At 43.4% G+C, this 24,209-nt stretch overlaps 3 protein-coding genes across 5 annotated transcripts; 2 read left to right on the top strand and 1 right to left on the bottom strand.

The window, feature by feature from the left end:
- The first annotated feature begins 6,599 nt into the window (after nt 1-6,599).
- Nucleotides 6,600-12,575, top strand: LOC101765649. 2 transcript variants are annotated; one of them, XM_012844337.3, is made up of 6 exons: nt 6,600-6,703; nt 8,637-8,940; nt 10,168-10,475; nt 10,550-10,597; nt 10,946-11,349; nt 11,925-12,575. In XM_012844337.3, exons 2-6 carry the CDS (start codon nt 8,642-8,644, stop codon nt 12,276-12,278), a joined length of 1,413 nt encoding a protein of 470 aa, XP_012699791.1. In that variant the 5' UTR covers nt 6,600-6,703; nt 8,637-8,641; the 3' UTR covers nt 12,279-12,575. The 2 variants fall into 2 exon arrangements, with proteins under 2 accessions (XP_012699791.1, XP_004962306.1); XM_004962249.3 differs by lacking the exon at nt 6,600-6,703 and adding an exon at nt 8,001-8,429.
- A 4,120-nt stretch (nt 12,576-16,695) lies between these two features.
- LOC101765240 (beta-glucosidase 22) lies at nt 16,696-21,486 on the top strand. 2 transcript variants are annotated; one of them, XR_002677019.1, is made up of 13 exons: nt 16,696-16,969; nt 17,138-17,201; nt 17,530-17,588; nt 18,511-18,586; nt 18,697-18,768; nt 18,971-19,058; nt 19,159-19,414; nt 19,523-19,638; nt 20,023-20,243; nt 20,430-20,458; nt 20,602-20,740; nt 20,835-20,925; nt 21,033-21,054. XR_002677019.1 is itself a non-coding variant. In XM_012844651.3 (13 exons), exons 1-13 carry the CDS (start codon nt 16,799-16,801, stop codon nt 21,262-21,264), a joined length of 1,578 nt encoding a protein of 525 aa, XP_012700105.1. In that variant the 5' UTR covers nt 16,700-16,798; the 3' UTR covers nt 21,265-21,486. The 2 variants fall into 2 exon arrangements, 1 of the variants encoding a protein (XP_012700105.1); XM_012844651.3 differs by having other exon boundaries at nt 16,700-16,969; nt 20,602-20,704; nt 21,033-21,486.
- Nucleotides 21,487-21,844: 358 nt separating this feature from the next.
- Nucleotides 21,845-24,193, bottom strand: LOC101764844. Its single transcript, XM_004962247.4, has 3 exons — nt 23,729-24,193; nt 22,322-22,443; nt 21,845-22,228 (listed from the first exon to the last, which is right to left on the bottom strand). Exons 1-3 carry the CDS (start codon nt 24,069-24,071, stop codon nt 22,118-22,120), a joined length of 576 nt encoding a protein of 191 aa, XP_004962304.1. The 5' UTR covers nt 24,072-24,193; the 3' UTR covers nt 21,845-22,117.
- Nucleotides 24,194-24,209: the final 16 nt, after the last annotated feature.

Genomic DNA, 24,209 nt, shown 5'->3' with positions numbered 1-24,209 from the left:
TGGAACAGGTCTGCGTGCCTGGGAAACCACTGTTGAGGGCTAGAATCATCTTTTTTTGCGTCATGTCTCAGCACTACAAGAAATGTGTTGATTTATGATGAAAATTTTATGACACATTTGTTCTCATCATAGATCTATGACGTTTCTAGCTGAAAACATCATAAAGTTTCACATTCGAGCAAATTTAGTGACAAAGTTATGGAACGTCATAAAAGTTGCCATTGTAGCCAAAAAGAAATCGCCACTCACTGTTACATGCTGGTTTTGTGACAATATAAGGTTCGCAAAAATATGATAAACCAACCAGAGTCCCACATGTAAGCATTTGCTGAAAAATAAGGTGTGCAAAAACGTCATAAATTAAGAGGGATCCCCCATGCAAGTGAAAAATAAAGTGTTCCCAATTGGTCATGCAAAATTTATAGGCTTTGGGCTTGCTGATGGGGGAGAATGTGATGACAGCGATGTGGGCGCCAAACTCCTAGGAGAGGTATTTTGCCATGGTGAAGAGTGTGTTCGTGCGCTCTGAGAAGCTTGTCTGGCTCTGAGCCATGCTGGTGGATTTGGGCATGAGGACGAGCAGCTCGTCTGGTAGCGGTGGAGATTGGAAAGACGCGGGGAAGAGAGTAGAGGCAGTGAACAACAGGGGATTTTTTTGTGCCTTAAATAGGGAGCAGAGTACAGAGGACTATCAGCTTATATAAGAACATACACAATGTAAGTTCCTCTGTTCTAAAATAGTAATGAACAAACCATGACTGTTCTTATTAGATCGCATTCTTAAGTACACATACATGATACATCCCCACAGATCCACACTCGTACAGTGGCACAAGCACACACACAACAACGAAACTATACAAATTTTAAATACTAAACTGGTGCAGTGTCACCAGGCACCGATAGGCTAAAACCATTGATCCAGACGATACAAATAAAGTCATCTCTATTACAAGAGAGTGTCACAACACGCAGATGCAATGCATCGGACACGGACATGGGAACGAGGATACAACAGACATGATCACGGAGATGGATGTGGCATAAGCTTATTTCGGCATACCTGTGGCACCACGGAATGCAGCAAAACGAGGTTCACTGTGAAGATAGTCCTCCAATGCACGATGCCTACCCCTCAAGTCTAGGGTAACATGACCCAAGCGACCAATGCCAGAAGCATGATGCAGGATATCACGAATACGCCACGTTCGGTGGGCAAGAAAGCAGTAAGGGAACACAAAGCAACCATTGCAAAGCACATGAGTGTAACCGTGGTCCTGCAGCCAAGTGAACTCAGATTTTTTCAGCTCATCTGTTTCATCCTCGTCTGCTTCTTCATGTTGTACAGATCATATGGATCAACAAAACCTGGCTGCTGCGGAGGTGGCACAACATTGAAGTTACTTGCTCCGTTTGCTTGACCATCCATCCTCCTATAGACACTTACCAACAGAACTAAAAATTATAAGCAATGATGGTAACCTATAAATAAGATGCGGAAGCTATGGGCTCACCTCTCACAGGGCGCAGAACCAAGTAGGTCGCCTAGCATAACCATTAAACAATGCGTGTAAGATGAAGAGCCGATGAGCAAAGGCCTTAGAGGCACTCCTATTTATTGAAGCACCATGACCAATCAATAACGCAATGCACCTTCTCCCAGCTCACGCCTCACGGAATCATAGTAGCCATGAAAATATGTGGGATGCTCGGAATACGCAGGCCTACACTGATCAAGAATCCTGCCACAAGTATATGGTGGAATATGCAGGCTTTCGCTCACGGGTAGGCATGCAAAATATTCGGCGGGTACACGAGTGCACTTTGGCAGGATCAAAAGAGGAAAATCCTAACATCCACATGAGTTAAGAAAACAGACGTGTAAGATTTATAGTTGGAGAAACAACTATTCCCCTTTGTGGTCAGCGAATGGAAAAGCGCACAGGCTCACTGAAGCATGGGCCTCTTCCAGATATTCGTCTTCCGCCTATGTTAACCCACCCAGCTTCGCTAACAAATGGTTCGATAAGAGCGCACAATCTTGTCAGTGACCCCACAGCAAGTGCAGCTTACCAAATTTTCATTTCGCTCCCAGGAATTTAAAAGCGGAATCTTCAAATTCTGTATTCCCTCGCCTCCCCCCAAATAATAAAAATATGGCTACCGCAGTGCCCCTCCAAACTCCCGCCTTGTATTTCCAAAATTAGCACTCTCCTCTCTGCTGGTTCTAAAGTCCAACTAGATCTATGGTGGCGGCTGACCTCGGTGGTCGCGGGGTACCTCGATGGCGGCGGCAAGCTCCATGGGCGGGGGCCATCAAGGTGTGGCATGGTCGGCAACACTCTTAAGGGAACATCTCAGAGTTCTTGCAACGGCTGCGCCTATGCTTGAGCAGCTGAGCAGTTGAGCGAGGATGTTGCGCAAGCACCGGTTGCCCCGTCCAACGATGCACCACTGCATCTTCGAGCTCAACAAGTGAGAATCTCATTTCTTTTTTCTATAGTCCCCTCCAATTTTCTAGATCTACATCTGCTTCACCGGAGAGCACTCTACTTAAGTTTATTTCTGTCTGGAGCGGAGCGGAGCCTAGTTACGCCTAGATGTGGCCACGGCCCCCATGTTGCTGGAGTATTTCTTTAGCGAAATGTAAATTTCTTAGTGTATTGTGTTAGATTTGAGATCCTTCTCTTACCTTGTCCACTCTAGATCTATCTGCAAGGCCAGATCTGCATTTCTATGGTCATGGTATATTCTGTTCCTTATATCTATGACAACTGATCAAATACTTATTGTGTAGGGTCTAGTACCACGTTCCTACATTGCTAAAATTCAATCACATGTCGTGGTATATAACTAAACAAGTGATTATCCTGATCTTGTATTGTTTAATTTATTCAGTTGCTTTATTTAAGATTGAAGTTTGACTTCTGCTCCTTTCATTTGTAGGCTGAAATATTAAAAACAATCCTTGTGGTTGCACTACCAAATTCTAGTCCTCATAATTTTCAATCCCTTCCTTGATTATATGGCCGTGCAGCCAGTCTCAGCTACAAGCTCAAGATCTGAAGTTTCTTTGGGAGGGCTATAAGAAGCTATAGAACTAAGATAACAAATTCTGAGCGACTTGAAGAGGAAGGCACAACCTTCAAATGCAGCAATGATAATGCAGTCTGAAGAGATTGAGAGTTTGAAGAAAGCAGTAAGAGAAACTGAGTACCTCCTTCGTCAACTGCTAAATTTTAGGGTAAGGTCAATGGGTTTCTTAGACATCTGCTCATGTCCTCCTAGTTGCTTGTGCTGATTTGTGAGTATTATGGTTTGTGCTCAGTGTGTTTCTAGGCCAGCTTTGTTTTTGGTCGGAGAGATATCATGTGTAGTGGTTTATGATCTCTTATAGACAATATGCTTGTGCTTGTTCTTTGGTCATGAATAATAATGTGTAAAGTGTGATGAGAAACATTTATTTGTATGTGTGGTGTGTACAGATTAATTGTGCTATCAATTACAGAATTGATTTTTATGTAACATTAAATTATATTATGTTTTAATTAAGCGCTACTTGTACACCTAAAAATAGCTGGGCCCAAAATTTCGTGAGCTCGCCCCCTCGGCTCATTATTTCGTGGGCTTAAACAAAGTTATGACACCAACAAATGTTCGACTAAATCCATTAAGAATTGGGTCTAAATAAAGTTATGATGTCAACATATGTTGCACTTGATTCAACAAGAATTGAGCCTAAACTATATTATCACGTCAACAATTATTGGGCTCAGTCAAAAAAATTGTGCCTAAATCAATCTATGACAACAATAATTATTGGACTCGGCACAACAAGAAATGAGCCTAATTCAATATATGACGAAAAAATTCATCACAACCGTTGTGCCACATCAGATTGTGGTCCGACATGGCATGCTACGCAGGAGCTAGTTTTATGACGACATGTGGCACGAATTTTCATTCGTTATTATCTTAGTGACATATCAAAATAAGTAACGTCACTAGTCGCGGTTTATACGCTCGACTAATGATGAAGGGTTTTCTCACTCCCGCATCATAAGTCACAATTTATGATAAAAAACACGTTTATGATACTTTTTTGTTCGTCACTAGTAAGAAGATTTCTCGTAGTTTCGGTGATAAACCCTGCGTGTGTTACTTCCCTCTCTTGTGCGAACCAAACAAAACAAATGCTTTGTCGCTTTGTTAATGTTACATCCGAAGTAGGACGGAGCCACGTTTAGGCGGGGTGGGGCGGCCGCCCCAGCTACCGGTGTGCTCTTCACATAACCCTCTTCTCCTGCCGCTGGCCCCTGCCCCTCCATTTTCTGCCGAGCAGGTGGCCGCCAAGAAGATGAAGAGCAAGCGCTTGAAGAAGATGACTTGCGCTGGGTGCTTGAGACTGAATATGCTTGATGTTGTTTCTAGGCCAGCCCAGTAGCAGCTCTGAGGTGAAGGCCCAAGGCCTAGTGAATGAACGGATTCTCTCCTGATGAATCAAGGGGTGTTTGGATATGAGGTGCTAAACTTTAGCAGTGTCACATCAGATGTTTGGATTCTAATTAGAAGGATTAAACATGAGCTAATTATAAAACTAATTGCAGAATCCTGTGCTAATTCGCGAGACGAATCTATTAATTCTAAATAATTCATTATTAGCAAATGGTTACTGTAGCACCACATTGTCGAATTATGGACTAATTAGGCTTAATAGATTCATCTCGCGAATTAGACTCCATCTGTGTAATTAATTTTATAATTAGACTATGTTTAATACTCCTAATTAGTATCCAAACATCCAATATGATAGGTGCTAAAGTTTAGTGGGTACAACCCCTCAGACTCGATCCAAACCTGACCAAATGCCCCATCCGATCTCGATCCAAATCGTGACCAGCGGCATGATAGGCAACAAGCAGATAAAAAACAAATGGTAATGTTAATCACTTCATTGTCATTGTTTGGTTGAAACTTTTGCAATAACCATTTATCAGTAGAAGAGCATAGCAATTTAATCACTAATTCATCTAATAAAATTCACAGGCCCATCCATTTTTATTTTTAAAATTTTTTTTGGCAATGTAAGTGCAAGAAATATTAGTTTGTATTCTTCAAATTTGAAGTAGCATCTTAACATTCCAATTGCTTGCTTATTTGACCTTTTGCTATCATTTATACTTTGCAATGCGCGAATGTGGTGTTAATTGGCACACATGCCGTTCGTTTTTATTTGTGCCTACATTTGTTTTCTAGCAGTCCAAACAAAAAATACCTTGAAATGAAAACTTGTTTCTTTGACATCAGTGAATAGATTGGTGAACAAATCTGTTTTACCGGTGTCAAATAAACGAGAGCGGTGGCCGGTGGGCACGGTGAAAACCTATATGAGAAGAGAGGATAAAGATAAGGGGTTGTATGCATAAAACAATCCATGTCATCTGATACTGTGGCAAAATATATCTACGTGCACCACATGTGACCGTATATGCATACATTTAACAAGTTCGTGTATCCATTTGCACATTTTGCTACTTTTTGGACCAAATGCATGTTATTATATGGTGGGTGCAATTTACACTCATATATGATCATAGTTTGAGATTACCCCTGTGAATTGCAGACCATGTCTTGTTTCTCACTTCCATGTTCCAACTAATGTCATATTCAAAACTCAGGAGGTGTTTGGATACGAGGTGCTAAAAGGTCACATCGGATGTTCGGATGCTAATTAGAAGGACTAAACATGAGTTAATTACAAAACTAATTGCATAGATGGAGTCTAATTCGCGAGACGAATCTATTAAGGCTAATTAATCCATTATTAGTAAATGGTTACTGTAGCACCACATTGTCAAATCATGGACTAATTAGGCTTAATAGATTTGTCTCGCGAATTAGACTCCATCTGTGCAATTAGTTTTGTAATTAGACTATATTTAATACTCCTAATTAGTATCAAACATCCGATGTGATAGGTAAGTTCCATTTTGCCATGCCACTTATGTGGTAAAGATCAATTCCACGAGAGCCAATTCATTTCCATGAACCATGCCCTAAAGGCCTAAAACTTAAGTGCCAATTCACAATTCTAGGCCCAACCCAAAAGATCTGAACGCGGGTTTATGTTATTGGTGCACAACGCCAAGCCCATATAAAAATTGGATTAAAATAAAATAGCTTTATGTTGAAGTAATGAAATACTGCTAAGTGGCTACCGTGTTCATTTATAAGTAATAATACTTGTTTCTAGAAATAATAAAGTACATGCTAAGTAAGTTCTCGCCTACCTATATACACACAGGTAGTGACCAGAAAAAAATTGCACCAAGAAAACGAAAACAAAAATAGGTACCCATTAGAATTCTAATTTACAATTTTATGTTCCATTGTAGGTCCAGGCGCTAGAACTCGAGCTACCTACTTCCAAACGTCCTCGTTGAATTTTGGAAAAGAATTGGAGCTGTGATTCCGCAGCCCACATTCAAATTAGAAAAAAAACTTTGTGGGCATTGCAGACAGCCCGGCCCGGCCCATATAAACCCCTGAACGAATAAAGCCTGGTCCTTCCCTCGCTCGGCTCCTCCAGCTCCTCTCTGTCTGACGGCGGCGCCCAAACGAGCAGCCAACAGCCTCGAAGTCTCTCGCTCGCCGCCGCCGCCGCCGCCGCAGTCGCAGCAGCAGCCGCCACCGCCGCAAGAAGGTGCGTTCCTTATCCTTCCCAGGAACTCTTATGTATTTCTCCGGCACTGCCACTGTATGGAATCCAGCGTCGGGCGCGCGCTTGCTGACCCGCGGAGGCTGGCGGTAGCGGCGGCCGGTGTCGATCCCAGCTCGCTCGCCGCGCGCGCAAATCCGGCTTGACCACCGGAATTCCCTGTATCTGCTGCGCCCTTTGAACTCTACAGGATTGATAGGTTATCGCCATGGTAGGTAACAGAGCTCGAGCGATTAGCTGCCGCCGCCACGCCGGGAACGACGTTCCGAGTTCCGACATGGTCGCGCCGCCACTATGGCTTTCGGAGCCGCTCTTCACTTGTTTCCGCGGTTGATTGGGTCAATCCATGGGTCGCTCGATCCGCCTCTAGGCTCTAGCTTCCGGTGGGCGCATCAATGGAGGATTGGAGCTGTTTGGATTTGGGTGTAGCGCTAGTGCATGTCGTGTTGTTCTCACCAGGTCTTGCAGACCGTAGGGCACCTGAAATTGGTTCTTTGGCCGGCTCTTCTTGCTTGAGGGTATCGATCCCTTGCACATTTCAGTTCGTGCTTGCCTCTTGTTTGCTGGAGGTTGATGCCTGGGATGGTGCTGTCTGTCACTTGCTTACTCGGTTTGGGATGTATTATGTGTGCGGATGCCCCCTTGTTTCGTATGCAGGCTTTGGGAGCTAGTCGTCACTGAGCCTTGTGGAACTTGCAACATTGATGGAAAGGATTTCGGTTTGGCATTCACGACGACATGCGAAAACCGTCCCCGAAGAAACTCTGCTTGTAGGAATTTGGTGTTCTTCTTGTTTGCTACACTCAGGATTTACCCGAGCTAGCCAGCATTCTGATGGATAGCTTGATGCTATGATGGAGTATTCAATAGGTTTCGTTCTGGTTGAGCGTCCTGGCTATCCTGCTCAAGAGCTGCTCTGAGTGAATTCATTTGGGTTCGGAAAGAGCATGAGTGCACTTGTGTTGGATACTTGGATTCAGTTCCTCATGTCCTGATCCTTGGAAAGTCAGTGAATTTCTTCATGTAAAGGCCGCAGATAACACAGCCTGAAATCTGTCCTAGCTAGAGGATTTTGATTGTTTTTTGAGATGTTTTGCTTGCATTTTTTACTCACAGCCTCACAGTATGTGTGATTTTACAAAGCGTCGCCGCCTCAGATGTGATGCCAGGCCCACTTTGAACGGCCCAATGAAGCCCATCTTAGAAGCCCATTAGGGTTCGATTCCGCTCTTCTTGCTTCGCTGGCCTTCAGTTACTCTTCTGCCTCCCATTTTTGTTGGCTTACTCTTTTGTTTTCTCCCGCGAGTTGTTAATTCCTTCGCCATACTCAGCTGCCGCCGCCGCCGCCGTCACCGCGTCTTCGCTTTGCGCCGCCGCGAGCAGAGAGGCCGCGAGAGAGAACCCAGGGGCCTGGGAGAGACGAGAGCCTCGCCTGGGAAGCGTTGCTGCTGGCGCCGCCGCCCCTGACAGTTGCGCGAGTGCACCTGCCAGGCGGCTCTGGCCTGGGCTGGTGGCGTTGCCATTGCTCCTCCTCGCCGTGGATGGCGGCTGAGCTGGTGCCTTCGGCCTCCTGGCTGCGTCTTCGCCACTGGCCAGGGGTAGCTGAGGCCTGGCGCCGGACGTTGCGCCCGTAGACGGCTCGCGCGAGAGGCGACGCGGTCTGCCTCGCATCGCCAGGAGCAGCCGCCCGCCATCGTAGCCGCCACCATTGGTCAGTACTGCGCGTTGTATTTGAATTCACGAGCTCTGACTAGTTGCAAATCACGTAGTTTTTCAGCAAATCCAGCCAGCAGCCTGTACACAACGACTCATACGATGCCTATATTGGGGATTTTTTTTGTTTCTTTCTAATGCTTTACACTCCATATTGTTGTTCCATTGTTTTCTTGAGAATGCTCACTTTTCTTTAATTTTGCAGTACACATGGAGGTTGCTGCCGAGTTCAAAATGGAGGATGCTAATGGAGCAGTGGATTTGGAGGTTGACATTATTGGCCCGGGTGGTGCTGCTGCTTGCAGCAAGTTGAACACAGTTGAGGACCCTGATGCCACTGAGTGTTCAAGTTCCTTTGGGGACACACTATCGGGATCACAGGATGATGGAAGGCCTTCGGAAATTAGCGACATTGAGGTGGACTCACCGTTCTGCCGCTATCCTCATAATGGAGATGCTGCTGCTCTGCTGGACGCAGCTGCTTCCGACAATTTGGATAGATTATTTAAGTAAGTACCTTGGGTGATTGATGACAGTTTCAGGGTGGTTGATTACAGTTCAGCCTTTCTTTCCTGCCTTCCTACTAGTGTCAAGTCACTCTGTTTAACAATTGGTTATCACATAGTGATTTACTGGGACACAATGGGAATTCCGGCAATGCAGAGGTTTTACTGTTATGCTTTATGGAATCTAGTTTTTTGTCCCTTATTCAATTGTTTGAATTGACCTTCTATCATTCTTATCTGAAAAATCTGATCTTTTAAGGTTGCTCAAATAAATTATTAGTTTGTATTCTGTTGTAATTAACCATTGTTTCAAATGGACAATGATACGATCTTTTTGTACTTACTAAGCTTAGAAGTTAGCTCCATAGAAGCTATGAGCCTCAGCTGGGTGCTTCTCTCTTGCACTTCATTCTATGCTCTGAAGCATCCGGGCTTCTTCAAAGCCTGGTCTTTGAGCCCAGGGTTTGGCTGTTTTTTGGTCCCGCAAAAGAAGTTCGGCTTCAGGGCTAGGCCGAAAAGCACCTTAATATGTCTAACAATTGTTTGGTTCTTGTACCATTTATTAAGACACATCTATTATAAGCCAATGAGAGATTTAAAGAAAGAAACATGAAAGCAGCTTCAGAGTGGACATTTCTGTTTGGACAAAGGCTAGTTTAGGTCTTCAAAGAGTTACAAAAACAATGGGAAGTGCATAACCTGAGATAACTTACAGTTCGCATGTAGTTTAATAATTGTTGATGTCTACAACTCTACATGTCATGACCCCCAGAAGGCATTTTGCCAAAATATCTTTGTGATACAGAACTATTTCTAGGATCTGATGGGATAGTTTCTTGAAATAAGAACCTTACAGTATGTTGAGTGAAGGGTTGGTTTCTGTATCTAACTCACACATATACTATATCCAGTTTGTGACTGATGTTTTGAACAACTGCAAGCAGCTGATGCCTTCCAAAACGAGTTTTTGGTGATACTATAGCTATCTATTTGTGCACTATGAACGCAATTCAACTATTACATCATGGTAGCATATGCCTGGACACTAGAGTTAGAATATGCCATTAAATTTATGTACTTTTTCAGTTTTTCTATTTGCTTGGAGCAATTTCCAGTTCCTCCGGTTCCAATCAATCATGTTATGTCTTATTCTTTTTTCACCGTGTGTACTATTGATGTTACTTAAGAGAAAGCAAATTACATGTAACAATGTTGTATCATGTATCGCAGGAAGAAAAAGGTGACTGATCATTGGAGAAAGTATATAAGCCCGTTAATGTGGAGATGCCAATGGCTAGAACTGCGGATGAAGGATTTGCAATCACAAGTTTCTAAATATGACAAGGAGCTTGCAGCACTCAAGCATGAGAAGGAGCTGCAGACGAAAATGATTGAGTTGGACTGTTCCTCCTCACGATCAGTACCATTCTCCTCTCTTTGCTGCAGGAAGACCATGAAGCGAAGGAGGAGAAAAAGGAACGAAGACAAAATGGATGCTTCATCGTATATCTCTAATCACACCATATTATCTTATTTTGGTAAGCATTGCATTCTACTTTGCAAGCAGAGATACAAATAGCCTTGTTGATATCTAATTTCAACCATCCTGCAGAGAAAACGGAAGCAGATGGCCATTCTATTGAAGACAATGCCAACTTAGGTAATACTGGCAGTTTCTTAGTGACTGCAAAGTGCAAACATATATCATTTTGCTGATGTACATAGCTTTTGAATTATGTTTATTATTGTTATTCTTGAAACAAAAGATCTTTATGGGTTGCATCTTGCATCTGGGGATTACTGCATGGAAAGTAAGAACTCCGTTTCCTGCTTCCCATAGTAATGTCACTCAATTAGTAAAATTTCTGTTCTCATGACTACAGATTGAGCTCAATGTCAAACTGTAGAATCAGACTTACTGTCAATCATCATTTTATTTAGGAGAGGAATTTGCTATTTCTTATTAAGTGTGCAGATGAATTAATGAAACCTTTTTTTGATCATTCAGCGGATGACAACACAAAAGGCAATAATGATGCTGATTGGCTACTTGGTATTGAAGGAGGTGGTACCACTGTTGAGCATATTCTTTTAAGCATTCAAGCTGCTCAAGACAGGATATTCAGTCTGAGATCGAATCTCAAGCAAGCAATGCCCAAGAATAAGGGAATAACCCTTAAAGTTAACACATGGGTGAATGGTACGCAGAGCTCAAATTGCTCACCAGGAAAGGGCAAAGTTGCTGGACTGCATGAGAGATCTCCCCAGGACACATCGGATTGTGATATTGATGATTCTGCTATGCCTGATAGTGCTCTCTCGAGCTATGGAGAAGCTAGCAACATGGATATTTTTGAGAGCACCATGAGCCTATTGTCTGAAGGTCCACATCAGATCGGAGAATTCCGTGAAGTAAGCTTCTACACCTCTTTCAGCTCACACCATAACAACTTGATTGGGCATATCATCACTGATTTGTTGTACTTTGAGCTTAAAGCTCTCTGCCACAATATATTTATTATGCGTGGCTTTCTCTTAAGCAATTCTGACGGTCCTAGTACTAGAGTAGCAGTTGACATTTTGAGTAGACGAATCTTTTCAGTTATTTACAGTAATTAGGGGTAATTGTTGTCTACTGATCTTTTGTACGCATCTTTGTTGGTGTGATGCGATGCATACCAAATTGAAGGAGGCTTGAAAAGTAGCAACTCAAGGAAATGAGATGAAGTCAAATTTTAACCTATATTATCTAATATGAAACACAAGGGAGCATAACATCCTCTTTAATGTTGTTTGCGGTCCAATAAGCATTAGATGATCTGGAATATTTTTTAGTTTAGATTATAATCCTTATTGTTAATTTATAAAGAATTTAGTGCCTAGACTCCATTGTTAGCCAACTTCTAAAATTATCTCATGCTCCAAAGCATGTATACTATTCCAGTTTGGGCTGCACTTCTTTACTAATCTTATTTCTTCACTTGTAGAGCTCCGAGGATGTATTGATTGACAACCAAGCAGCAGAGGAAGGCTACCAAAACTTTGAGGTGATCAGCCATCCAACCAAGCGGCTAAGGGTATCAGTGAAGCGAGAAGCTGGGGCACACTCTGAGGATGAGAGCGCTGCCCCTTTAGTCGCCGTCAAGAAAGAAGAAGCACGGGAAGAAGCCACAACCAGCTTCAGTCTCCACGGGGCGTTCCTGAAGCCCTACTTCACAGGAAAGAGGCAAGAGCGGAAGCCAAAGAAGCAAATGAAGCGCAGACGAGGCTGTCCAACCGCAGCAGCAGCGGCTCTCATCTCTTGGAGGTGCAAGAGGATCCGGAAGAAGAAGCAATTCTAAGATGGACATGGGCTTCATCCATCGTTCTCTTTTTGGTTTATTCAGAGTATGAGATGATGACGACAACCAGAGACCTCTTTCCTTGTACCTGATCGATTTTCGTTTCCTGGCGATGGCATAATCTGAGGGCAAGATTGAAAACAGCACCTCCGCTTCAGATGAGAGGTGCTTGTAAGGCAGTCTTGCTCCTGTTTATGTTGTTGTTGACCTGTTGTTGCTAATGGTCTTGCCTTGAACAGTGACTTGTGATAAGGAGTTGCTTATATGGATTCAGTTTCCCTTCGGTTCCTTGATTCAGCCTTGGATTGGATTGCATTGCATTTTGTTACGTGCCATCTGGTTCCAACACAGCTGGCATGAAATTGTTTAACTTTTCTGCTCAATAGCAGCAGCTTGTTTTTATTACCACACTGTGTACTGATGTTCAGGGGTGGAAGAAGGAAGGGTTGCTCCGGCCTCCGCAGCTTTCCTCTGGGCTTGGATCCGTCGTGGCAGAGATGAAAGTGTTGTTTGAGCTTGTTGAAAGAATTTCAAACTTGATGCTTTCTTTGACTAGGAAGTCTCGAGTTGAGATCCATCAAGTTTGAGAAGTATAAGGTCTTCTGTCGCACTCATTGGGCCTCATCCGTGCATGCGCACGCAGTGGCGGTGAGGAAGGAGCATCCATGCTGCCACATGGTCCTGGCTCCATTCAATGGCGGACGAATGTCCAAGCACACGTAGCGACTCCGGAATTCACGACAGCATGCAGGAATACACGACAGGCTCCCCGTCACAGCAGCAGCAGCAGGCAACACCAACACGTTGTTCTCCTCCCTGTATGTTGGGTCTGATTTCTTCTGTATCGGCGTGCCGATCGAGCGGTGGATCCTTGTCTGATCGGTCGTTCGGTGCAGAGAGTCACCGAGCCGCAGCTGCTAGGTTTGTTGTCGTGCTTTCTTTTTCGAAAGTGTTTTTTTTTTTTTTTTTGTAACGAGCAAGGCAGATCAACCAGACTATACCAAACACATGATCCTCTAGAACCTCGGTGCTCCAACCAGATCTTCAACGTTTGCAGCTAGAAAAATAGTGTTTGTGTCGACTTATTACCCGTGCAGGCTAGTCATTTAGAAAATCATGGTGCAGATAATGTCTCATTTTTATAATTTGAATTTCAGTTTATATTTAAAATACAAACTCGAATGGAGATTTAATTAGTTGAAGTTTTTTATTTTATTTGAAGTCGTTTAGATTCTCAAATAATGGACCAAAATTTTAGAAAACAAAATCAAAAGGAATAAAATTCTCTATTGCTAGATTTTTTAGAAAAAAAGGAAATGTTTTTGCGACCGTACGTAGTCAAGTTTTACAGCATTCACAACTCAAAAACTGATGCAAAGGGAAAATATACGGGAATTAATCAAAAGCAAAGTCTGACAATGATGTATAAGTGGAATGATAAAGATAAATTGTGTGGGGAGGGAGATTATGCATTGGAAAACTCGCTTGAGTGTCCTTATCACCTCTGTTGTGATGCTTGGATAATCAACACAGATGAGGGAAGATCTGGCATGAATAAGGACTTTCAGTAGTGCTTGTGCGAAGTGGTGGCGTAACCATGAGTTTGTCATGCTCAAATCAAGACCGTTTCATATAGAGTAGAACTTGAAATAATACTCCCTCCGTTAGCAACGCAAGCTTCAAAATCCATCTATTTTGAGTATCATTCCACGATGGAGAGTAAACTAGGACGGTCTAAAAATGATGTATACACAGGCCGCGACTTCTCGGCTCGGATAATACATCTTGTGATGCTTTCAATTAATTGATTCCACGCATTTCCATCGTGGTGCCGTCTTCCTGCTGGCCGGTCGCCTAGTTCTAGTTCTAGTGATCAATAAACTAGGAGAGCACTAGCTACAAACAAAACCTCCACTGCATTGCAAGTATATGGTATGCTACATGACAGTGGTGACGCAGCTGCTCTCGTCGTCTCACGGCAGCGCTGGCGTGGCACCTTTGGCGCCTTGCAGCCAGCGAGGTCCACCAGTTGAACCTTGCATTTGGCGTTCGGAGACTTCCACACCTTTCCAACCTCTCTTCGGCACTGGAGTCGTTTCTCGGAATTTCCAGGAGCAACCTTCTTTGCATAGGAATTTAAGCCTCACGACGGAATAAGACGTTCTTAGGCTCCATTTGGACCCTCTGACTAAAATTAGTCCAATATTTTAATGCTAATTAAAATAAGTAAATATGAACTAATTGTGAAACTAATTGCATAATTCATTGCTAATTGATGAGTAGAATCAATTGATCCTAATTAGTTCATGATTAGCTCATGTTATGCTACAATAAATATGGGCTAATCATGATCTAATTAGGATCAATGGATTCCTCCCATTAATTAGCTATGATTTATGTAATTAGTTTTAAATTAACTCATATTTAGTCATTCTAATTAACATCAAACACCGAACTATTTTTTAGTCCGGAGGCTCTTAACCATTTTATTTGCCAACAAATGATGGTAGCTACTAGCTAGGCGTACACAGCATTGTCGTAGTAATGGATGGTAAGCCGCTTATTAACGAAGAATTATGACTTCAAGATTGCTCCGAGATCCAAGCTAATGCTAATCCCAATAGAGGATTTCATATCGATCTTTTTAAGATAGCCAAAAAAAATAAGAAGGTGTTTGAAACTACCCCTACAATGAATAATTTTACGGTGTGGTTTCATAAGCTCCAAATAGTATTTAATTTCATAACTCATCAAGAGTTGATATACACAGATAGTCTCGTCTAGATGAAATTAATTTCCCTCTCTTCTCTTCCTTACTTTCTTATACCATGCCACATCAGGAAATCCTACTACGTGGAATGCTAATTAATAAGAATAAAACTCCATAAAACTTTTTATCGGGAGTAGCCTAAGGGCTTCATATTAATTATTCTAGTTCACTTGCAATCAAGTACTGTAATTAACTAACAGTTGGCGGTATTCTGTGTTATTGTAGTGGATCGAGCATATATCAAGGAAGCTGAGCAATCAACAATAGTAGCAATTGTGATGTGGCTGGAAAAGACGTGGTTACCTGCTAGTGCCACGGGGAGGATGTCGCACTGCATGGAGGGGATTGGGGAACATCTATCTGCAATTCTGCTTTCTGCATATCCGATAAAACACAAGGTTGTTGTTATCATGGACAATTTAGCACTCGTACTTTGAATGTAGTGAATCTTCATTTATTAAATTACTAATAAAAACATAATCAGAACATACATGTGCTAATCTACATCTTAGGTGTAGCTACCCAACTGAATTACTGAACAATTTTCCGTAATAACTCAGTTCAGTAATTCGAAACTATTTTACTGAACGTGGTTTGTTGGGTTCAGTGATTTCAGATCAGTACGGTCAATAATTTGGCTACTGCGTGTAGTATAACCGCTACACGCCTAAACTATAGAATAGTGCTACGAGACCAAAACATCATCAATCAAGTTAAAAAGAAACATAACTTGGCCGAACTTATTACACCAAAGCGGGATATAACATAATGGAGAACCCGGCCAATTGTTAGATTAAAAATCCATATATTCTCTCGGGCTTTTCTACATGTTCACTGTTGATATAGAAAGGTATTTAGAATTGTACTTTGAATCATCAAATGATTGTACAATATGTAATCAACTGGTACAAGTTGGTGTAAGGAAATAGGTAGGCTACTCTAGCAAAACATCTACCGCATCACCCAGGAAACTTGCGAGTAGAAGGGGTTACGGATCGTTACCACTAGACACGCAACGCAGCGGAAGAGTTGGAGCAGCCGGTCCAACATAGATGCGCGTCGGTGTAGAGGAAGTAGTCGATCACAATCATCTCCTCCTCGTCCTCGCCTCAGCAGCCGCCTCGTACCACCATAGCCGATCAGCGCAGCAGCAACACCTCCACGGAGTCCGCATGTACAAGAAAGGAACGTCATGCACGAGTGTGATTGCACTGCGCGCGCGGTAGGGGTCTCGGGCTTAGGCCTAGAGAAAGTAGCGGCTAGGGTTGTGGGGTCTGAGCACATCACCAACAGTTGGTGCTGTATCAACTTTCATAAAATAAACATGCATCGAATTTGACTATCCAGTTAGTCAAAACCTATGAAGCTTGATCTTTTTCTAATCCCGTAAAAAAAAAAGGTTGATAGGTGCCCTATAGCTATCTCGTGAGATCCATGGCCGATAATAAAAAGGGTAGCTGTAGCGCCGGCAAGGCGGTCACATATATTTTGCTAGCTGTTGCTCAACAGGCAGGGTACCCCCAATGCCCCAAGCAATATCCTGTAGGTTTGCCTTTCCAAAAAAAAAAAAAAACATACCCTGTACGTCTGTTCCAATCCTGTTTCCAAACCCTCGCATATACTAGAAACCTGTCCCTCTCATCCATCCATGCTGGTGGTAGACTGAACGAAAAGGTTCATAAATAAGCCGCACGGCAAGATAGAGCGAGAGGCAAACGCCACAGAAGAGGTCAGGTCTCGATCGAGAGACATGGGGGCCCCTGCTCGTAGTATCTGCAGGCACGTCCTCCTCATCCTCCTGTCGCTGCAGCTGCTTCTTGTGGCGCCATGGCAGGGCGGGACGGCAGCTCGAGCTCTCAACTTCACGAGGCAGGATTTCCCCAGGGACTTCGTCTTTGGGGCAGGCACATCAGCGTATCAGGTAATAACAGCATATCTGGACAACTCATCATGAATTACATGTGGAAAAGCTTTAGCCTTGGGAGGGGCTTAGTAAACACAATTGAGAACGTTCTTGCAACTTTTCTGTCAACTTTGATGTATGCCGTATTTGATTTCTTTGCTTAATTTGATTGTTGCGTACGTGTAGTACGAGGGGGCAACCGATGAAGATGGAAGGAGCCCAAGCATCTGGGACACTTTTACTCATGCAGGTGATCTTAATTTGTACATGGTATATAAATTTATAAAATGAACGTAGATACAGCATCATACCTCTTGTCAATTGATAGCTTATTTTTGGAGTTCAATGATATATGTAAGTGCCTAAAGATGATGGCACTCATTCGAATTACTCGCATCATTATCTTTTCCCCCCTTTTTATTTTTCAAGGTTTCGGAAGTAACGTATTCATCATGTATTTTTCTTCGAGTTTGGTTTTAGTCTTTGTAGCATAGTATGTCTGTGAGTTTAGGATTTTGGTTTTTTTGTAGCTCTTTCTTGTTGGAGCTATTCACCTAGCTGGCTAGCTGTGACTGCAGGGAGGATGCCAGACAAGAGCACGGGCGATCTGGGCGCAGGCGGCTATCACAAATACAAGGTCTGCACTCCATTATTTCGATTGGCTAACGTACTATGAAAACGTGATATCGGCTGGATTACCTGATTGTGATGTTTGGACCGTGATCCCACGGTCTCTGTTCCGTTTGTTCCTTGCGTTGGCATACTAGCTACAACTTTTCAGCCTGTCACCGTATACCTTGTTGACAAATAATGGAAATGAAACTAGTGAGTACCAGATTTTGACTCCTGATACAAGTAGTATATGACATCATTCTTATGTAAATATATTTTTCCTTGACGGCCGACACTACTGGATTTTCAATATTTCCAGAGTGCTTTTTGCAACAGCTAACGGGTTTTATCGGTTTTTTAAAAAACAAAATTCAAATGACCAAGGTTCTTTTAGTTTAAACATTTCCCAAGAGTTATTTAGTAAGTGACCGAATTTTTTTATTGGAAAATGTTGGTTGGAAATTCTTGGTTCCTAATTTATTTTTATCCTAGCGGATTGTTCAATATAAACTATAAAACAGTCGACCACTTAAGGAAAAATCATTAAAAAAACAATAAACCTCATCGTTTTGAAAAAAAAACACTCAAGAAATGTTAAATATGTGATGTGCGATATTTATACGAATTTATGGTTTTATAAATAGAATTTTTTGAGAAGGTTTTAAACAGAATTAATTATATATTATGAGAGTATTTTTTAATTGTGAATCTATTAACATGAATCTTATGTTTCAATCTATGTGATCTTCTAAAAATTGATAGCTGAAGTTTAAAAAGCTTGACTAGGAAGAATCGTAAATAGACTTCATTGTATCGTGGATAAGAGGTAGTGGTATACAATTGAAGTTTGCTACCACAAGAATTAGAGTACTTGACAAAGTATTGCGATGCACAACTACACAAGTACAGTGTTTTTTCTTATAAGGACACATTCCAAACTGTTTCAGGAGGATGTGAAGCTGATGAGTGATACTGGCCTGGAGGCCTACCGCTTCTCCATTTCTTGGTCCAGGCTTATTCCAAGTAAGAACACTGTCAAAAGATAGGGAGACCCACTACCTTTCCCTAATCTGAGATTACTCACCGTAAGAATTGTTTCTTTTTTTTTAATTTCGCCCTTTATATGAGCACAGGAGGAAGAGGACCCATCAACCCGAAGGGGCTCGAGTACTACAACAACCTGATAAACGAGCTAGTAAAACGGGGTAAGTCACTCTGTTTCGACTTTCGAGCGCTGAATTTTCACAGAAAAAAAAACAAAACTGACTGGGAGTGATACATATTCCTGACGATGTCCCATTACATCACAAAGAGACATGACTATCAGCCTTCATGCCCATAGGCACAATCCTGACCTCACAGGCACAAGTGTCCCCCCTCATGATCAGCTCTCTGAATCTGCTGCAGGAATTGAGATACACGTGACCCTGTACCACCTGGATTTCCCCCAGATCCTGGAGGACGAGTACCACGGGTGGCTGAGCCCCAGGGTCGTGTAAGATCACCACCCCCTGCTTGAGCACTCGAGCAATCTTGTTCTTTCAGGTGGCATGGGACTGAAATCCAGAGACATGTTGACATGTTCGGGCGTGCAGGGAGGACTTCGCGGCGTACGCGGACGCGTGCTTCAGGGAGTTCGGCGACAGGGTGAAGCACTGGACCACCATGGATGAGCCGAACGTGATCTCCATCGCCGCCTACGACAACGGCGCCTTCCCGCCCTGCCGCTGCTCGCCGCCGTTCGGGATCAACTGCACCGAGGGGAACTCCTCCGTGGAGCCCTACATCGTCGGCCACAACTCCATCCTGGCGCACGCCGCCGCCGTCAGGCTCTACAGAGAACAGTACCAGGTATAACAGCTGCTCATAATAATCTTCGATCTGTTGGTGACCAGAATTCAGTACGGCACCAGTGACCAGGCAAGCTTGTTTTACCTCTGCAACATATCGTTGTTGCAGGCTACGCAGAAAGGCGTCGTTGGCATGAACGTCTACAGCATCTGGAACTACCCGTTCTCGACGAGCCCCGCAGACATGGCAGCAACTCGGAGATCAATGGACTTCATGATTGGCTGGTCAGTCCTCAGTTCTCTTGGCCCTTGTTTACTTTGCGAATTTGGGAGGTGCCAAATTACTGTAGCAACACTGTAGCGTTTCGTTTGTATTTGTGAATTATTGTCCAAATATTGACTAATTAGGCTCAAAAGATTCGTCTCGCAAAGTACAATAAAACTGTGCAATTAGTTTTTGATTTCGTCTACATTTAGTACTTCATGCATGTACCGCAAGTTTGATGTGATGGGGAATCTTCTTTTTGCATAGTGCCAAAGTTGGAAGTTTTGTAGGAAGTGAACAAGGGCTTGTTCGCTTTCCGAATTACTAATGCTGTCCCCTCTTAATAACTTAATACGGAACACAGATTCGTTTATAGACGATGACTGGACAATTGCTTTGTGTAGGATCATAAACCCCTTGGTATATGGAGACTATCCTGAAACCATGAAGAGGATAGTTGGGTCCCGTCTTCCGAAATTCACCAAAGAACAGTCTGAGATGATCCGTGGAACGGCTGATTTCATTGGCATAAACCACTACACCTCAGTGTACGTTAGCGACCGATCGAACAGCGCAGATACCGGGCCCCGGGATTACAATGGTGATGTGGCCGCTACCTTCAGATGTAAGTTTAATCTTTGAGTGCAAAGAAGCCATTTTCAGTACACATGGCTGCATCTTCAGATACATATGACTAGAAGCTTCTTTCATCTATAATGTGGTGAAGAGTGAAGAGCATCTTTTCTCAAACATGCACAATTTTGGTTGCCTGTTGAAGTTGTAACCATGTCCTGCCTGTCTGTTGTTGCAGTTTCTCGCAATGATCCACCTACTGGTCAGGTATTCTTTGAAATCTCCCTTACTGAATTTTGCTTACTCTTTCCTAATGTAACTAAACTGAACTGCATCTAACCAAATGCAGTGATGTTTTTCTGTTGCTTTTTAGCTAGTCAAACTGATAAGAGTTGATGTGCTTGGTACAGTTTATTCCAATCAACATGCCTACGGATCCACAGGGGCTGCAATGCATGCTCGAGTACCTCAGCAACACTTACAAGAATGTTGCTGTCTATGTGCAAGAAAATGGCAAGTGATATTCTACTGAACTGCCCTGCATTTTCAGTTAGACCCCGTCGCACTTATTATGGGTGCCAATGTATTGTTGCTTACTTTGTAGAACTAATTCCTGTTTGTTCTTGCCTTTCATTATATTTAGGATATGGGGCGTTCTTCAATGACTCAATTGAGGACCATAAGAGAGTAGAGTACTTGAGTGGCTACATTGGCAGCACCCTCACTGCACTAAGGTATTACATGTTCTGCTCTTTGTAATCATGGACCAAAGGAAGATGGTCTTCTTTTCCCCAAATATTAAATTGTTGTGCTAATTTTTGGGCCTTTTTGGTTACTGCAGGAATGGAGCCAATGTGAAGGGTTATTTCGTTTGGTCATTCCTTGATGTATTTGAGCTGCTGGCAGGCTACTATTCGCGATACGGTCTTTATCATGTTGATTTTAAGGATCCAGAGCTGCCAAGGCAGCCGAAACTCTCTGCCCATTGGTACTCCAAATTCTTGAAGAGTGAGATCGGAATAAACATAGAAAGCACAACCAATACTGATGGAGGGTCACATGCTGCACAATAGTGAGCTTTTTTGCAGCTCATATATAGCGGAGGAAAATGATGTTTCTTATGTTTTCTGCTTTACAGTTCACATAAACATTTTTTCATCAGTTTCTTTTGGTTAGGCAAGCTCGAGATCAGTAGATACACGCTTTAGCTGTAGGTTGTACGCTTCAGTTGTCATGACTGATGGATACTCACATATAAATAATACAGAGAGGAGAGAGCAATTATTATTACGGACCATTGGCTTCTTATTTCTTATGAAATTCCCATAAGAAAAACAGATTTTCACCATCAAGTGGTACCATCGTTGATACATATGTGCAACAAAATTGCAAATTAATCTGATAGTTTGACAGAAAATAAGATTGCTAAAAGATAAGGAAAGATGAGGGGGGCGGAGGAAAGATTTTCGTGGAGTAGAGTGCTCCCAAACACTCCCTAAAGCACGGATTTTTAGAGTGGATGCATAGATTCTCTTTTCTTAAAAACTAAACGGATACTCGTGTGTAGGTAGGTACATTGAGATTGTGTTGGATACTAGACTACATTGCTACATGAAACACCGAGCCACCCGCAACGTAGCTTCGAGAGTGACCTTCATAAGCCGTGAATACATACACGTTTGGAGGGCAAGGCCTTCAGTGAATGAAGGGCCTTCACGGGGGAGGGTGTCACTGACGATGTGGATTACATCAAGCCGAAGTACATGACAGTTAAGATCACAAGTTACCACATGGCATTGCCAACAACACATGACAAGAGAAACAAGCTCACTGTTACACTCAAGTCATCCGCAAGTACCACCATCGATAGATGTTTGCTGAACACAGTAAACTGTGAATCTCAACGATAGATGTTTGCGTGAGATACTACAGTGGATACACAAAAGTCTTGCCATCAGCGTGGTACCTTTCGCAGAGCTTCTTCAGAGTACCCACTGAGTGCTGCATTGCGTTCAGCTTGGTATCCATGAACATGGCCTGCAAGCATGAGAGTTTTCAGTCTACCTTCCCAGAATTTAAAATCTCCATAATCATTAGCGTGGATCGACACATTTTGGAACTTGATTATACCTTGAAGTCATCACCATACTTCTCTATTAATCTGCCGATGCAAACACGTTGAATTTTAGTCAGTGGTTGCAATGGTGCAGATTTGCCATCCTTCCTTTTCTTCCCAAGTGCAGATTTCAGATCTGTTACATAGAATCATTTGGATGAGGATCATACACATGTAAACTGTCATACTCACTATTGAATCCCACAAAACATTGCATAGTCAAAATCTTCTATGCACAATAATTAAGGTATGATAACCATGGCCAAGCATAAAAGCTAAGTCCTTAAACTACAACAAAGGACACATGAAACTATACATGCATATTACACCTCCAATTGGTATATAGCTTACATGGACATGACAAAAGCAATCTTGAGAAAATCTCATGGAAAGAAAAGTGATAACACTTTTTATGGGCATCAGTGTTGAGTAATAGCCTATAGACTAAAATTCGTGATCACTGATCATATTGCTAGAATTAATACATACATGATGCATTTTGAGGCTCCGATCAAATACAACATATTGCAAAAAGGAGAAACAAAATCCAATTTTAATTCACTGAACGTTTGGCGATATACAGCGAAATCATTGATGGAACTCATTACATATAGCAGAAACCATTTTTTCATACTCTTCAGAGAATATATAATCATGTCAATGCACAAGAATAATGCTAGTAACAAGCACCAGACAAGCTACTGTGGATAGACAATCAAAAGAGATTTAATTCTTCATCAACTTGAATGAAGCAATTCAAATTGAGTTTGAATCAATACAACCTTGTGCACTTTACATTTGAGTTTTTGTTCTATCTGCTCTAAAACTGTTTTTATTTAAAAAATTTAACATTAAATTTGAAGAAGCTTCCTGCAAACTACGCACTTCTCAGATTTAACCATGGTTTTTAAAGCGTCCTCAAGGCGTCGCCTAGGCGTCCAGGCAGCAGAAAATCCTGGGCGTCGGCGTTGCTTAACCAGCCGCATGTATGGCGTCCGCCAAATCGTTCCCGCACGGAAAGAAACGAGCTCCTGCACGTTAGTTCCCACCATCCGCCTGCTGCGCGGGAAGAAATCGAGCGCCATCCGCCTGCCGCGCGGGAAGAAATCGAGAGGGACAAGAGTATAGGAGACAGGGAAGAGGGATTGAGAGAGGAAAGAGAGCTTCCCCTTCATGCACAGCTCCGACCCTTCCGCGCGCGGCGACTCTGGTGCAATCTCGTGCGTGCTGCCCAGGCGGAGGAGCCACGCATCCCCGCATGGGAAGAAATCGAGAGGGGCAAGAGTATAGGAGACAGGGAAGAGGGATTGCGAGTGGGAAGAGACCTTCTCCTTCCTGCACAGCTCCGACCCTTCCGCACGCGGCGCAACTCAGTTCCAGGATTTCCCAATAAACACTATGAAACGGCGCAACGAGCTTACCATCGTTCTCGAGGTCGCTGCCGGTGTCGATGGGCTCGAACTCCGGGATGGGCGCGCGCGCGGCGGCGATGTCGGGCGCCTGCAGCGGCGCGCTCTGGACGAGCCGCGGGGTGCCACGGGCGTGCGCGCCGAGGAGGTTGGGGTTGGCCACCACCCCGAACGCGGCGTAGTTCTTCACCACGCTGCCCTCGGCGTCCCAGCCCGCGCCGCCTTCGGCGGCGGCGGCGGCGGCGAGCGCCTCGGGGAGTTCGAAGGCCGGCTTGAACTCTCTCGGCTTCTTGCGCGGGAGCCCCACCTGGACCTTGGCGCGGGAGCGCTTCAACTTGCGCCGCGAGCCCCCCATGCGCGGCAGCGGCGGCAGCTAGGGTTTGGAGAGGGGCTAGGGTTTTGGTCTTTTGGGGGAAGAGACGGCGGGGAGGGGGCGCGGAGTGGAGGAAGAAGAAGAGACTCCCAAGAGCGGCCGGGCCGTTATCTCGCTAAA

This window comes from Setaria italica, chromosome III (genome assembly GCF_000263155.2).
Source record: "Setaria italica strain Yugu1 chromosome III, Setaria_italica_v2.0, whole genome shotgun sequence".
Taxonomy (NCBI): Eukaryota; Viridiplantae; Streptophyta; class Magnoliopsida; order Poales; family Poaceae; genus Setaria; species Setaria italica.
The sequence above is the reverse complement of the archived record's forward strand: the minus strand, read 5'-3'. Positions and strand labels throughout refer to the sequence as shown.

Coding starts and splice junctions, on each gene's coding strand:
- LOC101765649 (XM_012844337.3), top strand. CDS start 8,642: ATGGAGGTTGCTGCCGAGTTCAAAATGGAGGATGCTAATGGAGCAGTG. Junction 8,941..10,167: donor AATTTGGATAGATTATTTAA/GTAAGTACCTTG, acceptor CATGTATCGCAG/GAAGAAAAAGGTGACTGATC. Junction 10,476..10,549: donor CACCATATTATCTTATTTTG/GTAAGCATTGCA, acceptor ACCATCCTGCAG/AGAAAACGGAAGCAGATGGC.
- LOC101765240 (XM_012844651.3), top strand. CDS start 16,799: ATGGGGGCCCCTGCTCGTAGTATCTGCAGGCACGTCCTCCTCATCCTC. Junction 19,415..19,522: donor TCTACAGAGAACAGTACCAG/GTATAACAGCTG, acceptor TCGTTGTTGCAG/GCTACGCAGAAAGGCGTCGT. Junction 20,926..21,032: donor AGCACCCTCACTGCACTAAG/GTATTACATGTT, acceptor TGGTTACTGCAG/GAATGGAGCCAATGTGAAGG.
- LOC101764844 (XM_004962247.4), bottom strand. CDS start 24,071: ATGGGGGGCTCGCGGCGCAAGTTGAAGCGCTCCCGCGCCAAGGTCCAG. Junction 22,444..23,728: donor CAGCGACCTCGAGAACGATG/GTAAGCTCGTTG, acceptor TCTATGTAACAG/ATCTGAAATCTGCACTTGGG. Junction 22,229..22,321: donor AGTATGGTGATGACTTCAAG/GTATAATCAAGT, acceptor TCATGCTTGCAG/GCCATGTTCATGGATACCAA.